The 16,551-nt window shown below is 49.3% G+C and overlaps 1 protein-coding gene across 1 annotated transcript in view; it reads left to right on the top strand.

Moving 5' to 3' along the window:
* LOC311396550 (BAR/IMD domain-containing adapter protein 2-like) overlaps positions 1–16,334 on the top strand; it is a 33,574-nt gene extending 17,240 nt beyond the window's left edge. Inside the window, exons 4-11 of the mRNA XM_084488788.1 lie at positions 3,367–3,756; positions 5,362–5,598; positions 7,357–7,597; positions 8,245–8,446; positions 8,898–8,966; positions 9,174–9,321; positions 9,903–9,940; positions 14,741–16,334. Of these exons, the coding sequence (XP_084344914.1) occupies positions 3,367–3,756; positions 5,362–5,598; positions 7,357–7,597; positions 8,245–8,446; positions 8,898–8,966; positions 9,174–9,321; positions 9,903–9,940; positions 14,741–14,810 (1,395 nt within the window). The 3' untranslated portion in view covers positions 14,811–16,334. The remainder of the gene's footprint in view (positions 1–3,366; positions 3,757–5,361; positions 5,599–7,356; positions 7,598–8,244; positions 8,447–8,897; positions 8,967–9,173; positions 9,322–9,902; positions 9,941–14,740) is intronic.
* The last annotated feature ends 217 nt before the right edge of the window (positions 16,335–16,551 follow it).

The raw sequence follows: 16,551 nt of genomic DNA on the forward strand, positions 1-16,551 counted from the left end.
ACTCACACTCACTCACTCACTCACTCACTCACTCACTCACTCACTCACTCACTCACTCACTCACTCACTCACTCACTCGCAGAGACATGCAGACACACACCCAGAGACGAACGTGCACAAAGGCTGTCTTGTGCGCGTCACACCAGTTCCTCTCTGTGACAGCGGTGCGGTCGCCGTACTCGCCCCGGACCACGCGTGTCTGATTGGTGGCGTTCGGATAGACGTAATCTTCAGAGTGTCAAAGTTGAGTGGGAAAAAAAAGAGTGGGTGTGTGTGATGAGCCGGGGGGGGGGGGGGGGGGGGGGGCAGCGGGTGAACAGAAGGCGGTGGTGTGGCGGTCCCGCGGAGGGAGGGGGGGAGGGGGGGAGGGAGAGCAGACGGCAGCGGCGTGTCGTCGCAGGTCGCCCTCTCGCCCGGAGGAGTGAGTTCACGGGGCGGGCCGGGTCTACACCTCGTCCCTGGGAGACGGCGGACGGACGGGACCCGGCGGTGTGGAGACGAACAGGATCAGCCGCCATGATTGCTGTTGTCTCCATCCTCCATCCTCCTTTTTTTTGGGCCGATGCCGATTATTTTTTTTCTTCAGCCTTAGCTGATGACCGATACGGTTTTCTAGAGCCGATATTTGGAGCTGATACTGCTTTTGCTCCCTCAATTTACATCCTAACAAATGACACAATGATGATAACAAAACAGTACACGTCTCAATTTAATAAAGGAACATTTGTCGAACTGTGTCTGTAAATCATGTAAATCAAAAAATAATAGAAATAATAATAATAAAATAATCTGCGAAAAAAAATCGTCCGGCCGATATATATCCGTCGACCGCTATAGAACAAAAGGCCCACTCCCGGCGCCTCACTGGACGTGTTTATGTGGCAGGATATCAAGATATCATGTAGCGCTGATCGCAATCTTCCCACTGAATTAATAGGCAGATCAATAGACACACACACACACACACAGGCACATGCGCGCACACACACACACACACACGTTCAGATACACACAATGTGACTCATAGCCACTACAAATCATTGCAACAAGTTATAAAGGCAAAACAAAAAAACATGCATGGTTTCTATCACGGCAAGTGGGCGAGAGAGGCTGAGAAGAAGAAGAGAGAGAGAGAGAGAGAGCATCAGCTGGTTTACATTGGAGTTTCTATAAGAGAAACTGACCGTGATGAACTGGCTCAGAGCTGTGCCTCTTATGGGAGTATAATCATTTACGTAATTATTCAAATGTGTTAGCCAGCCACGGACCAATTTCGTACTGATTAAAAAATAATTAATGGAGCAAAGTCTTCGAAGACGTGCCCCCAACTCTCTCCTTTGCAAGACCCTCCCCTTACCCCCTGTCCCCCTATTCATTTCCCACCCTTCCTCCATTCATCTATCTCGCTCTCTCTCTTAAAATTGCCCTCACTCGTCTCTCGAAAACCTTCCCTCTTTTGAGAGCAGATCCGCAATAACCGACCACAGTTATTGCCAAAATGCTAACTAGCTCATTATGTAGCACCCTGCCTGTGTGATGATGCCATCCTCAAGGGAAGGTCTCTTCTTGATAACCTCTCCCACGCCGCACAATGATGTCTTAATGACGGCCCCCGGATCCAACAGAGCTTAAAGACCTGGCCCATTAGATCACACATGAAAGCCATCTTTTATTACGGTTTTTCTGAAATGAGTACAAAACTGGAGAATAGCAAAGTGTTGAATCGTGTGTGTGTGTGTGTGTGTGTGTGTGTGTGTGTGTGTTCATACGAGGCACACGGGGGTGTGTGAATTATGTCATGTCTTGAGTTTATCCCACACCGTTGACGTGTTGAGAGGAAGTTGTAGTCGTTTTCAATATTGTAACCCCGGAGCTCTGCAATAAGTCTTGTGGATTCACAGAGTGCTGATGATGACTAAATGGCAGCACGGAGCTCTCTCTCTCTCGCTCTTTCTCGCTTCCTCTCTCTCTCGCGCTCTCTCTCTCTCTCCCCTCCCCCTCTCGCTCTGTGTCTCTCACTCGGTGCACGGCTATGTTGCTAAATCCCTGTAGGAATTAAATCGAATATGAGTGGCTTTGTTGTTGTGAGTCCCCTTCTGTACCCTCTTAAGGCTCCTAGCCCCCCCTTCCTCTCCTCCCCACACCCCCCCCGCCCCCCCTTCCTCCCCACATCCCAGCCCTCACACTTTTAATTACTTCAAGTGTTGTTGGTCTGCATTAGGCAGCGCTGTGCTTCCGTTTTTTAATATAATCGGCGCCGTTGTTGTGTAAGGGAATGGAAGTCCCCGATGAAATGCCGGCGCTCGTTTGCATATCGCCGGGTGGGAGCGGCCAGGGTTTATTGATCCAGGGGTCTGGTCCAATCACGAGCCGACGTGCACCGAGCCCAACAGATACATGCACTCATTCGCTAGGAATGTATTTACTGTTCCTATCCGGTATCTGCCGTCACATGCACACGCCGGCCAATAGCCCGAGAGGGGCAAAATCAACATTACATATTTTTTTTCCATGATTATGAAGAAATGCCTCAGAGAACGAGGTTCCCCCTCTGCAGTGTTCTAGGTTACAAGTCGACCTGAGCTGGCAGGTCGTTTTAAATAAAGATGAAGTCTCTATCGAGGTTGATGACGTGTATTTATTGATTGTAATTTTTCTCTGCGCCGTGAGACTTGGGGAAATTAGGCAGAGAGGAAGGACAGGTTGAGCAGTTCAGAGAGAGAGAGAGAGAGAGAGAGAGAGAGAGAGAGAGAGAATATCCGCATAGATGGGGATCTTTCATTGCGGACATGATGCAGGCCTTTCCCTGCTATAGAAGACAGGTGTGTGTTTCTGAGTCGGTGCACATATCCTACCGCCGCTCCAGTTTCTCCCTGCAGCATGAAGTGTGACTCATACCAACAACACAACCAGCACCATCCTAAAGTTTGCTGCTCCTCATTGGAGCGCGGACGACCAGACCATTCAAACGAAGAGCCACAACATGGCCGCTCAGTGGTAGGTCTGCGACAAACCGAACCGAACAAAGAAAGTTTGTTGACGGGGCATCGCTCATGTCTATACACGAGAGTCGTGGTGTCGAAAGAATGAGACTGAGTCAGCCCGAACTATTTGGAAGTGCCTTATCCGAGGTCATAAGCCGTGCGGCCAGGAAGTAACCCAGCAAGGAGAAAGATAAATTCATTGTCCTGATCTTTCCCTCGCACTCCCTCGCCTGCTCAACACTGGTTCAAAGTATTTGTGTGATGGCGTAGGTGGATCTGCGCCAACACTAATACGCAAGGCCATCCCACATAAAAGATTCTTGTTAGATTTAGCCACAAGTACCTAACTAGCTCACCGCGTCCATTGGCAGTGGGGAAGTAGTGCCCTCTGGTGGCCGCAAAGGGTAATGCAGCCACCGGTCGAGCGCGAGACAAGCCTACCAGACGCCCGTTTCCAACTGTGATTAATGAGTCAATTCATGCGGTGATTAATCCAGGATACAGGTGTGATGGCTGCACAAACATGGTCTTTGGGAAGATTGCCTCTCTCTTCCGCCCTCTCCTCCCACCGTGCCTACGGGTTTCAGTGATACTGTTCTCCCTGTGTTTCCGGTGGCAGTTTGTGGAGACCATCAGCAGCAAGCAGAGCGAGCTGGACACCTTCATCGCCGAGGGCTACAAGACGGCGCTGTCCGAGGAGCGCCGCCGGTACTGCTTCCTCGTGGACCGCCAGTGCGCCGTGGCCAAGAACAGCAGCGCCTACCATGGAAAGGTAAGGCCTGTCTGTCTGTCTCTCTATGCATGTCTGTCTCTGTCTCTGTCTCTCTCTCTCTGTATGTCTCTCTATGCATCTCTCTCTCTCTGTCTATGTCTCTCTATGCATCTCTCTCTCTCTCTCTATCTCTCTGTCTCTGTCTCTGTCTCTCTCTATGTCTCTGTCTCTGTCTCTGTCTCTCTCTCTCTCTCTCTCTCTCTCTCTCTCTCTCTCTCTCTCTCTCTCTCTCTGTCTATGTCTCTCTATGCATCTGTCTCTGTCTCTCTCGCTGTCTCTGCTGTCCCTCTCTGAGTCTCTCTAGATCAGGAGAACCATCACAAACGGGGGACATAAAAACCAGATAATAATAATAACCAGATGAGCTGGGAATAGACCAGCTAACCCATGTGTATGGCGTCTAGGGTGAAGCCTGGAAAGCTGTAATAATAGCATTTAATGAGTGTGGTAACGTGGGCTTGTGAGTAGGATTGTGATTCTACCATGAAGAAGTGTGTGGGCGTGTGTGTGTGTGGGGTGGGTGGTCTGTTGAGTTAATGGGGTGCATCTGTCTCAAGGCATTTCATGCTGGTCACCCACTGCCAGCCAATTGAAACGCTGTCCCAAAAACTGAGTGTGTGTGTGTGTGTGTGTGTGTTTGTGTTTGCACACACACATAGTTGATGATAGTATGGTGAGGTGTCGTTGACACTATGACAGTCAGTAATTACAAAGCAATGAGACTGTGTGTGTGTGTGTGTGTGTGTGTGTGTGTGTGTGTAGGCCAGTGTTTTCTGTCTTGTGTGGACCTGGAGGGTGGGGGCCTGCTGCTGGGCTGTTAGATGGTGCAGTAGGCGGACAGTTTGAAATCGCATGCATCATGTTCGATATTTCTACACAATTCAATGGGGTTTACCATGCAACGTCTCAAAGAGTTCTGTGGATCAGTCTAAGGATTTGAAGTATTTGAATATATATATATATATATATATATATAATTTTCTTATTAATTTGTGTTATCTTTCATTATCCTCTCTTGTTCCGTTTGGCTCTAAGTGCTGAACCAGTTGGCCGATCAATGGATACTTAATTAATTGATAATAATAATAATCAACAGATCAATCGTTTTAGTCATTAGTCAGGTAAAGTGCTCTGTTTCTGATGTAATCCTTTTTTGTAATTGGCTGCTTTTTGGATGCAAGTGAAATCCAGACATCACTTGTGTCCCTGTTAACTTAAAAGTATTTGTTGTTGTTTATAGCTGAATAATGAATTGATTTGTATAGGAATAGGAAGAACATTAACTAGAATAAATGCAGAGGAGGATAATTGGTAGTTTTCAGCCCAAGTTATCATTTATCATGCCCCCTGTCTTTCATTGATACCACCTCATCCTTGTCCTCATTCTCCTCCCTGCTCCTCCTCCGCCTCCGGCTCCTCCTCTTCCTTCTTGTCCTCCTTCTCGTCTTTCTCCTCCTGCTCCTCCTCCTCCCCCCTCCTCCTGCTCCTCTTTCTCCCCCCTCCTCCTGCTCCTCCTCCTCCCCCCTCCTCCTGCTCCTCTTCCTCCTCCCACTCCTCCTGCTCCTCCTCTTCTATCTCCTCCCCCTCCTCCTCCTCCCCCCCCAGGGTAAGGACCTGTTGACCCAGAAGATCCCCATGTGGCAGCAGGCGTGCTCGGACCCCAACAAGCTGCCGGAGCGCGCCATGCTCCTGGCCCAGCAGATGGGCTCGGTGGGCGGCGCCAGCCCCCTGCACACCTCCAAGTCCAACCTGGTGATCTCGGACCCCATCCCGGGGGCCCAGCCGCTCCCCGTGCCCCCCGAGCTGGCCGTGTTCATGGGCAGCGGCCTGGGCCATCAGGCGGTGAGAACCTCCATTCAGATAATAAAGATAATAAAGTGTGAGGGCAGACGAGCTTGAATCCAGTGTGGGACGTTTCACTTTCACTTTCAATTTGTTTCGACCAGTCCTGTTGCTGGAGGCGTAGGTTTCTGTTGGAGCGTCATTTGCCAACAGCGAACAAGAACTACCATCAACTTTTCCCGGTTGGATAATGAAAAACATGCAAAAACGTCTTGTTTTCGGACCCCGACGTACTCCGGAGAGGAGTCTGTAAAGGTTTTGAAGCCCCCCTCGTAAAGCTTCAGCCACTTCCTCCACAAAAGAGTTCTGTGTCGGTAGAATACGTTGAAATATGTAACGAAACGGGACCAAGGCCTAACTCCACCCCTTGTGGCGTTTGGTTTCCAGGCCAGGCTCTGTGCGTCGCCCCTCAGAAGTTCTCCTTTAAAGGTCCCATGACATGCCACCAGGTGTGAGTGTGATTAGCCGTTACAAGCCGTTTTGAAAATCTGCCTCTTCTGACATCACAAGTGGGCGTGTCCACTTAGATGTGTGACGGATAGATCGAGCAACGTTTGCTACGGTCCACTGGGTAGGCTGGTATACTGATCCATCCAGCACACATCTAGGTGGACACGACCACTTGTGATGTCAGAAGAGCCCGATTTTCAAAAGGGCTTGTAACGGCTCATCACACTCACACCTGGTGGCATGTCACGGGCAACACAATAAGACTGGTCAGATGAGGCGCTGAGCAGTAAGGACGGGAGTAGAGGACGGCTGTGAGGAGAAACGGAACAGTGTGACCCAAAGCACAACGAAGTCCAGCACACACAGCGTTTTAACGAAAGCGAAGACCGCATTTACCGCGTGTGTGTGTTGTGTGTGCAGCAGCAGCAGTCCACCCGGATCACACCACGCTTATTATACAGTTAAGGGAGGAACCACACCACTCGCACTCAGACCTATCGCCTCTCTCCACAGGGAGGCAAACACAAGCCCACCTCTCTCCAGCCGCGCGCCTTTAATGTGTGCAGTGCCTTCTTCTTTATTAACAAGCTGCTTAAAGCCCACGCTACCCCCCTGCTGGGCCGGAGCTCTTAACACGACCGCCATCACACACCCACTAATCCTATGATTTATTAGCAGTTCTTTATAGTTTTCCCCACCTTTACTTTACGGGCTTCCTGTGTCCTCAACGGACACGGCACTAGAGACGCAGAGTGTGTGTCGACACGTCGTATGCAAATGGATTTTCGCGGCAAAGCTCACCGCCCACGTTGTGTAGGAACCTAGAGGGTTGAGTTAAGGCTGCTCGGTTATGGAAAAAAAAAATCACGATTTGTGATTTTGGTCATTATTGAAATCACGATTATTCAAACAATCATTTTTGAGTTTTTAACACATGACACGTTTATTCTGCATTTCTCTCCAAAAAAAAAACACTTGAGAACAGCTGAGCACTTTGAAATGTCCCCTTAAAAAAATATGTTCCAATTGAAAAAGAATGTACAGATGTGTAGCCAACTGTTCTGTTCAATTTCTATAAAACATTTAATGAACAAAATAAAAATAAAATTAAAAAAACTGTCAAAAAAAAAAAAATTCAACTTTACGATTATATTAGTTTGGAGATCGTTTGACCCCCCCCCCCCCCCCAAAAAAAATAGAAACCGCGATCAAAATCCGATGAATCGCCCTGCCCCTAGGGTTGAGCCGACCGGGTGACTTCGGCACACACGGCGTCATCCGTGTGTCTCTTCACTGTCCCCCAAGCAGAGGCTGATGGGCCCCGAGGGCATGGCCATGGTGAACGGCACGACGGGCGTCCACGGCGACGACTACTGGACGGAGGGCGGCGGCGGCGGCGGCGGAGGCGGGAGCGGAGGTGCCGTCCAGGGGGGGCCCCCGTCCCCCCAGGGCGCGCCCCAGGGCCAGCCCCAGCGGCAGGTCAGCGAGGTGTACTCCAACACCCTGCCCGTCCGCAGGCCCGCCCCGGCCAAGAGCAAGAACCCAGTGGGTGAGTCTGGCTGTCACTCAAAGAGGCTCGGACTCCCTGATTGGTGGAGGAGCGTCGTCGTTTCAGTCGTTTTGGCTAAGACATGTGACCATTTATCCATTCATCAGACACTTTAATCACCCAGTGATTTTGGATACTTTAAGTAGCAGGTAGGCGCTTAGGATGTGTACAGGTATGGAACAGGTGTACGTACGGGTGATGTGAATCAAGTTATTTTTTGGGGGGGGGGGGCAGTATACATGCATAGTGAGGTGCTCAGGATATCGAAAGGTTCTGGGTTCAATCCCCGACGTCTACAGTGGGCGTCCGTGAGCAAAATGCCTAACCGCCTGACTGGGTCCTCAACGGCCTGAATCAGAGTTCACTGCATCAAGTCTCTCTTGAATAAGTGTCTGCCGAGTGATTCAAAAGGAAATCATTAAAGCTGCACTAGTCGAGTTCCCTCATTAGGAACCTCTCGAGGCTTGAGCTTGTTTCCACTGTAATAAATATCAATGTTCAGCAGTTGCAGCTTAAGTCACGGCTATATCCTGTCCGGACTGACTCGACGGATGGTTGATGTTTTAACATGAGACACTTTCTAATGCTAGTCAAAAGAGTCTGAATAATAACCCAACCGCTAAAGTTGAAAAACGTCTCCCCCCCAGGAGAGACGAGGACCCTGCCCCGCTCAAGCTCCATGGCGGCCGGCCTGGAGAGGAACGGGCGCTCCCGCGTGCAGGCCATCTTCTCGCACGCCGCCGGCGACAACGGCACCCTGCTGAGCTTCGCCGAGGGCGACGTCATCACCCTGCTGGTGCCCGAGGCCCGGGACGGCTGGCACTACGGCGAGAACGAGAAGAACAAGATGTGCGCGGTGGTCCCGGCGCACACACGCGCGCACGCACACACACAAAGACACACTCGTAGACAGTCAGACAGACACAGTCAGACAGTACAGACACACACGTAGACAGGCAGACACAGTCAGACAGTACAGACACACACACACACGTAGACAGACAGGCAGGCAGTCATACACAGTCAGACAGACACAGATGGACGGACACATAGACTCACAGACAGATGCACAAAGACAGACACAGACACACAAAGACACAGACACAGACAGACACACACACACACACACACACACAGACAAAGACTGACGCGCACGCATGCACGCGTGCATGCACGCACACACAGGCACACACACACACAGGCACACGCACGCATCATACCAGTGACCGTGACCGTGACCAGTGTTCCCTGATGGCTGGTTCCTTCAACCCGTACACTGTGCTCCTCTGGTTCTCTGCAGGCGCGGCTGGTTCCCCTTCTCCTACACACGCGTTCTGCCCGACACGGAGAGCGAGAAGCTCAAAGTCAAGTATGTACGGCCTGGACGTCCTGTCCTCAACACGAGGGCCATAAACCCAAAAGGACCTCCTTTCACAACTCATTATTTTTAAAACAAGTTTTGTAATTACTGTAGAACATTTTTCCAAAACGACTGTAGATAGTGCTTTGTGGTGGTTCTGCATGTTCTGTCACAAATAACCCTGGCATGCCTTCTTCACCCCCCCCCCCCCCCCAGCCTCCACCATGGGAAGAGCAGCAGCACAGGGAACCTCCTGGAGAGCGACATGCCCATGCCGGACTACGGCCTCACCGCCCGCCTCCTGGCCCAGAGTCTAGCGCAGACCCGGCCCCGACCCTACAGCATGGCAGGCTTCACCACGCAGGTGTGTGGGGGGGAGGGAGTGTTTTATTAACACATCTGAATCTGCATCCCTGAATGAATGAGAAGGAAACAGAGCGATACTCCACTGCAGTGTGTTAAAGGGGTGATATTATGCCAGCAGGTGGGAATGGGCGTGTCCACCTAGATGTGTGCTGGATAGATGAGTGCACCAGCCTACCCAGTGGACTGTAGCAAATGTTGCCTATGCCTATCTATCGGCTTGTAATGGCTACACATCTCACACCTGGTGGCACGATATCAACCCTTGGTAACTGTCTAAAATATACATTACCAGTATAATTTGACAAGATGGCTCCCTTGTACTGAGGCTGCCGAAGAACGTTTAGCTTGTTCATGCCTGCCACGATGTAAACAATGGCAATATAGCACTCTGTCTTCTGAAATCAATTGTACAGTTCAACAAAATGCGATATTGCTATGATATACATTTGATATGCATGGATGGATCACCACTACTGTCCATCACCAAGAGACTACTATATTGCAGGAAGTAAAAAAAAAAATAAAATAAAACGTTTTCCCCCTGAGCCGCTGCTTAAAACGGGTGTCCCTATTTTGCAGCCTGCCATCGAGGACTATGACAGCCGCTTCGCCACGAGGTACGTTCCCCTTGTTTCCCGATGCCGTCTTGAGTCCCGATGAGATGTGTGGTGGTCATGAGCTGCAGAGTGAGAATGAGTGTTGAGTCTATGAGGTGCACCTATTTTAAGAGGCCCACGGCGGAATGGGGCTTTGTCCTGCATGGTCTGCATAGTCTGTAGGTAAGATAATCTGTAGAACACCGTAAGAACCCACCATAGCACCGCTAGTGTGTTTCGTTTTTTGTTGATTTGAATAGGTTTTATTTCTTGTCGCAGCTCTTTCCAATAGCGTATATTTTTGCTTCTGCTTGCTTTGCCGTTTAACAGCCTTCTTAAGTGGTAGCTCTTTAAAGATGCATTTTTAAGTCTCTTTTAAGTATCTTTGTTTACGTTCCACTTTCGTCCAGGCCACAATCCCCCCGCCCCCATCCCCATCCCCATCCCCTGGCACAATCATTTCTTTTCGTAGTCCTCTCCAAGTTTGTAGGCTTATTGGTCGTCAGGGTTACGGATAGTTTGGTCTCGGGTGCACATTTCTGTGTGTGTGTGTGTGTGTGTGTGTGTGTGTGTGTGTGTGTGCGTGTGCGTGTGTGTGCGTGTGGCAGAAAAAGACCAGTACGTGAGCGGGCACGGCACAGTGGAGATATACGCGTGTGTGTGTGTGTGTGTGCGTGCTTGTGTGTGTGTGTGGGGTGTAGAGGGTTTGGTGGAATACATGTGACAGTAGACATTGAACCCCTCCCCCCCCCCCCTCCTCCTCCTCCTCCTCCCCCCTCACCCCCAGTCATCATGCCGGGGCTTCCCCCTGGTCCTCACTGCACAAGGTCTCTTGTCTGCTGTACATGTGTTTGTATTTCTGTGTCGGTGTGGGGGGGTGGGGGGGTGTCAATCAGCACTCCCTGTAAAAAGGGCCCAGCCTCGCTCAACCGAGGGGGGGTGGGGGGGGGGGTGGAGGTGTTGGTGGTGTCGGGGGCTGGGTGGTCCTCCATCTTGTGTGTGTGTGTGTGTGTGTGTGTGTGTGCGTGCGTGCGTGTGTGTGCTTGCACGTGGTTCCGTCTTGTCTCTCTTGTCTCATTACTCTCTGAATGTGTCCGACCTGGCAAGCCTCCTTCTCTCCTTTGTTCCACAGCGACAGTCCTGATGGCAAATTGATTTCGACTGTGTGAGAACAGACATACAGACAGACACAGGAAAACGCTTCGGAATAGCACAGGGGCCCTCACCCCCCCCACCCCCCCCCCCCCCCCCCCCCTCACCCCCCACATCCACCTAGCCTACCACCTTTCCTGTCCTCTCCTACTCCTCTTCCTCTGCCTCCTCTTCCTCTTCTCTGCCCCCCCCCCCTCCCCCCTCCCCTTCTCTTGCTCCTGCTTCCACACCCCTCACCCCTTTCCCTCCCGTGGAAGAGGCCAGTCTCATCCATCCGTTCTGTCCCTCTCTTCCTTTCCTTCCTTCCTTCCTTCCCCGGGCTCCCATCTCTGCCTCCCTCCGTCCCGTCCGTCCGCCCATCCATCCCTCCGTCCCGTTCCCCGGGGGTGTCGGCCCGTCGGTGGTGGTGGTGGTGGTGGTGGTGGTGGCGGCGGCGGTGGTGGTGGTGGTGGTGGTGGTGTCGTTGTGAGGACAGTAGCGGTTGGTGGGTGGAGGATTGCCCGGAGAGCTCGGGCCCCGGCGGGGCCTACCGGCTCCCAGAGGGCATGCCCGCCAGCGGGGCCTACCTTCTGGCCCTGCAGCAGCGATACGGACTCTGAATGCCCCGCTAGTCTCGCGGTCCCCCAACCAAGCATTGGACTTGACCCGGTTTTAGTTTTTCTTTTCCATCTCCTTCTTCTTCTTCTACTTCTTCTTATTCTTCTTCTTCTTCTCTCAAAAGACTGCCTTTGCTACTGCTTGTCTTTTCATGCATGTACATGGTTGTGTCATTTTGTTAAGAAAATAGCAAAGAACAAAACAAAAACGGAAAACTAAACTGACATTTTCATGTACTGTACAAGTGCCAAAAGACGTAATTGTCGTTGTTCTGATGCCACACTCATACACAGACACACACAGACACACACATGGACACACAGACAGACACACAGACAGACAGACACACACACACACACAGACGCACACAGACGCACACACACACACACACGTGGACTTGTTTACAATAAGGCTGTGCAGCAGATTACTGTGTTGGATTCTGTTGGTCGTGCTCTGTTCCGTGTGTCTTCGCTGAGCTGATTTGAATATCCAGAACAGCGCGAGCGTGTGTGTCAAATCTGCCTTAGGAGTTAATATTCAACACACCAAATTGTCCTGTATCCGAAATATTTTTGTAATGTATGAGGGGAGGGAGGAAGAAATATTAAGTAACATTCTATATTAACAAAAAAAAAGTTTTTTTTATTTTATCCGTCCTACATGAACTCAATCTCTTCTGGCCTGAGCTTGCATGTTTCCTCGTCTCGTGTGGGTTTTGGCCCACGGGAAAAGACATGTATGGTAGGCCGAGACTCTGGCCCTCCTGATGTCAATCAACAAAGACCAACTTAACGTATTTAAATGAACGGGCCGTGTCAGGGCTACTGCCTGCCGTTGGTCTAATTTGGGAATCTTTTTCTGGATAGTATTTTTGAGTATTTATCCAATCAATTTTTAATATTTCACGCGGCCATTCCGGGGGAAGTAAGATTCTGGTCTTCAAATGAATCATGTAAAAAGTAAAAAATCTCAAAGATGGAGGGGGGGGGGCGGGCAATTTGAGGCATCCACTTTCAACTGCGTTTAAATTGCTTTCATCATAATTCTGTTTATGTACATGCCCAGCGCCTGGACCATGTGAGCCTTTTTAGTGGAGAAAAAAAAGCACTCAAGTTAGGTGGTTTTCAAACGACAACAGTGTTGCAATTGTATTCCCTGAGTGGCTATGTAGTTTTTAGTCTTTCCTTTAAAGAAGTTGTTATTGTCCTTGTAAAACGGCAAAATATTCCAGAAACAAAAAGAAAATGCTGATTTTCGTTGAAAGTGTTCATCTTATGCATGCTGTTGAGGGATCTCATGTGATACACAAAATTGACCTTGAATGTATGGTGACTTTTTACAAAGGTATTCTAAATAAAACATATATCTATATATTAATAAACAGTCTTGTCTGGATGGAAATCTGTTCTGTCTGTAATCTGACTTCCCTTTCTTTCTTTAAAAATCACATTTGCGATTTTTATTATCCTTTCCGGGCGCATTGTGGACTGCTTCTTGCCAAGCATGCACTGTGTTAAGTTGCTGCACGCCATTCATAGGCATGCCCCCCCCCCCCCCCCCCCCATAGCCCCACCCAGCACTTCCTGGTTCTTCGTACCTAGCCCCGCCTACCCCGTGCCTGGCCCCGCCCACCAGTGCTTCTTGGCTCCTCCCTCATCTTCATTGCGCGCGTGTGTGTGTGTGTGTGTGGTTTTCTGTTGAGTCGCGGCCGTTTGCTGCCTTGCTGCATTGTGCGACTGCCTTGTGTTGCTAGTTGCGGTGGGTTGTGTAAAAGAATGATCCAGCCTGTGTTTGTGGTGATCGTTCAAAGCAAGGATTTGTAATTGTTTTGTGTGTGTTGTTGATGCTTTAGTGGAATTACGGCTGACCAGAGTCTCTGTTCTGATCTTCTTGTTGAACTTCTTCAAAGGTCTAGCTGCGTATACATTTGAATGTTTTGTTATTTTAAAGCTTTATCGTTAAGACTTTATACGGTCTAAGGCGTGATGAGCATGCTGTGTACTTCTGCCATTCCGTCATGTCACGTCTTCCAGTTTGTACACCTCCCCGCAAACTAACCAGCAGTGCCTACGTGCATCGTAAGAGTTGTGAGCCATGCATGATCCTGATGAAAGATAAGCAATTCAAACCCAAGGGTTCTCTTTACCTTCCAGTTTGGGTCCAGAATTGTCCCGGTTCTGAGGGAACAGGACCACCGTAAGTCACCAGCCTCCATCCACGCTGGGACAACCAATTGCTCTCTGTGTCTCTCTGTTTCCCTCTCTCTCTCTCTCTCTCTGTTTCCCCCTCTCTCTCTGTTTCCCCCCCCTCTCTCTCTCTCTCTCTCTCTCTCTCTCTCTCTCTCTCTCTCTCTCTCTCTCTCTCTCTCTCTCTCTCTCTCTCTCTCTCTCTCTCTCTCTCTGATCCTTCTCCTCTTGACCCCCCCCCCCTCTGGTGTTTCTTTTTCTCTCCGGTCTCTTTCCCCCCCATTCGGCCTCTCTTTCTCTCTCTATCTCTTTGTCTCTCTGATCCCTCTCCTCTTTACCCCTCCTTTCTGGAGTTTCTCCATCTCTCCTTTCTCCCTCTCTGGCCTCTCTTTCTCCCTCTGGTCTTGCGCCCCTCCATCTCTCCCCTCTCTCTCTGCTCCCCTCTCTGCTCACTGGCTGTCTGGCTGTCAGCAGGGTGCTGCTGAGAATCCTTCCATCCTTTCTGTCCCCGGGCCTCCAGTCCTCCACCGGGCAGCAGGGCCTCTCGGTCCCGGAGGCCCTGGGTTGTAAAAGATGGTTCCTTTTTTCTTGATATACAACATGGTATCATTCAGGATAAGGACACTAACATTTGCATGGCGTTCATTTTTCTCCGAACAACTTTTCTTTTGATTTGTGTCGTGATTATTAACACCGAGTCGCCGGTACCATTGCACGCTTGCTGTACATCACTAGGTGTGGGTGTTCGGGGAGGGGGGGGGGGGGTTGTGGTGTGGTTTGGTTTTAAAGTGGTGCGTTCATGTCTGTTGTGTTTGTTTGTGTACCTTTTGTCGTGTGTTCACCTGCACCCTAACTGTCGCTGTCCACTGCCGCCCCTCCCCTACAGCGACCGCTCTCTGGAGGTCTACCTCAGGCCTACCTTTATGGAGGACCGCTCTGCCCCCATCTTCTACTAGCAGACGGCCATGCACCCCGACCGTACCGCTCAAAGGGTCGCTCTCCGTACAAGGGCGGGAAGGAAATGGCCGCCGCCATCGGTTGGGGCGCCAGTTCTGATGACTGGCTCCAAAAAAAAAAAGAAAAAAAAAAAAGTTGACACTGGTACCTTGGGGACAATGATCTAAAAGTGACGCTCAAAGGTTGTTTTTTTTTGGGGGGGTGGGGGGGGGGGGGGGGGTTCACACTGCATAGCATTCAAGTTGGCCACTGTGGTTCAACCCCGGGCGTTATTGTGCGTGAGTTTATCATTGTGACGCTTTGCAAATCACTTCAGGGCTGCAGGTTAACACTGATCGACTTCTTGGCTGAAACATTAAAGTCAGCAAATCAGGAGGTCGTTTTCATTGGCTAGTGGGTTGCACTCAGGATGGGAAATGTAGGGCTAAAGCCTCACGGGGGGGGGGGGGGGGGGGGGGCAATTTACACTGTTAGAGGATAGTGAAACTAATATATACTCTCTGCGCATCACTGCTGTGGAAAATGTCTTTATTAATTGTGATTTGAGAATTGTATGCGTGTGTGTATATATATGTATATATCGTTTAAGAGTTAAGCAGTGATGGTGCTCTCTAAACAAGATGTCCGTCAGTTGCTTAAAGAGCAGGTTGTCTGAAATTAGCGTTATGCTGCGAAAGCTACAGTACAGGACAAATGTGTGTTTTGAAAGGTGCAATGGCTACAGTTAAATCCTGATTTAATTTTTAAACGCTAGTTTCTAGCTCTGAACACATCATGTTATAGTAACTATACAGTATACCATTAAACTATACAGTTTAATTTGGGGACTGTGCCTTCATTTTTTTTTAAAGGGGTTACAGCCTTGATATAATCAATATTCTACGCACTGTTATATGAAAATGATTACGCATCACAACACTCTGCTTATATACTTTATTTGTTTTATGCTGTTACTTTGCTGTTTTGTTTTGTCTTCTGGTGATCTTTAATAATCTAAAGTGCGTGACTGCAAGGTAAGTTGCTGTTACAAAAAGGCAGCATCACTTTTGCCGATATAAGAATATAATTAATTGTCGTCTTTTATGTTAAATCAAAGCGGCCAGATATTGGCCAATCAAAAATCCATGTAAATAATGGGTCATTTTGGATTATCATTTTCAGCTTTAATTAGAGTGGTATCTTATTGATTCATATGATTCAACTATCATAATATTGTCTTATCATAATATGATCACATTGTTTTTACAGTGAGTTGACTTATTGCTTCAAGTGCAGATAATCCCCATTAACAATCAAGACAATGTATATTTTAAACAACTTGCATACTGGCGACTGTAGGGGAAACGATGCGCATTGCGATCCCATTCTCAGAAATGTCCCATTGCTTTGGTTATCAAAACCGTTTTCTAATGTTTGTCCTTTTCTCACTTTTTGTTCTTTCTTGTTCTGTATATTTGTGTTGTACAGGATGTGCGGTACGTGGAGTTATTGTATCAAATAAAAACTTCATTGTGTACAGCATTCATAGTTGTGTGACTTGTGTTGTCTTTGTGTGTGTGTGTGTGTACCTTTAGATTAGGAGAGTTAGAGTTCCCTGTACACATGAGTTCCCAGCCAAACAACTGAGCGACTCGGACACAAGGAAAGAAAACCAACATGTGTTGTGATTTATTCGTTTGGGTGGGTGGGGGTGGGGAGATGGTGCGAGAGCCATGATGCGTGGGGGAGAAATGGGAACAC

The sequence above is a fragment of the Micromesistius poutassou genome, assembly GCF_964030765.1.
Source record: "Micromesistius poutassou genome assembly, chromosome: 1".
NCBI lineage: Eukaryota > Metazoa > Chordata > Actinopteri > Gadiformes > Gadidae > Micromesistius > Micromesistius poutassou.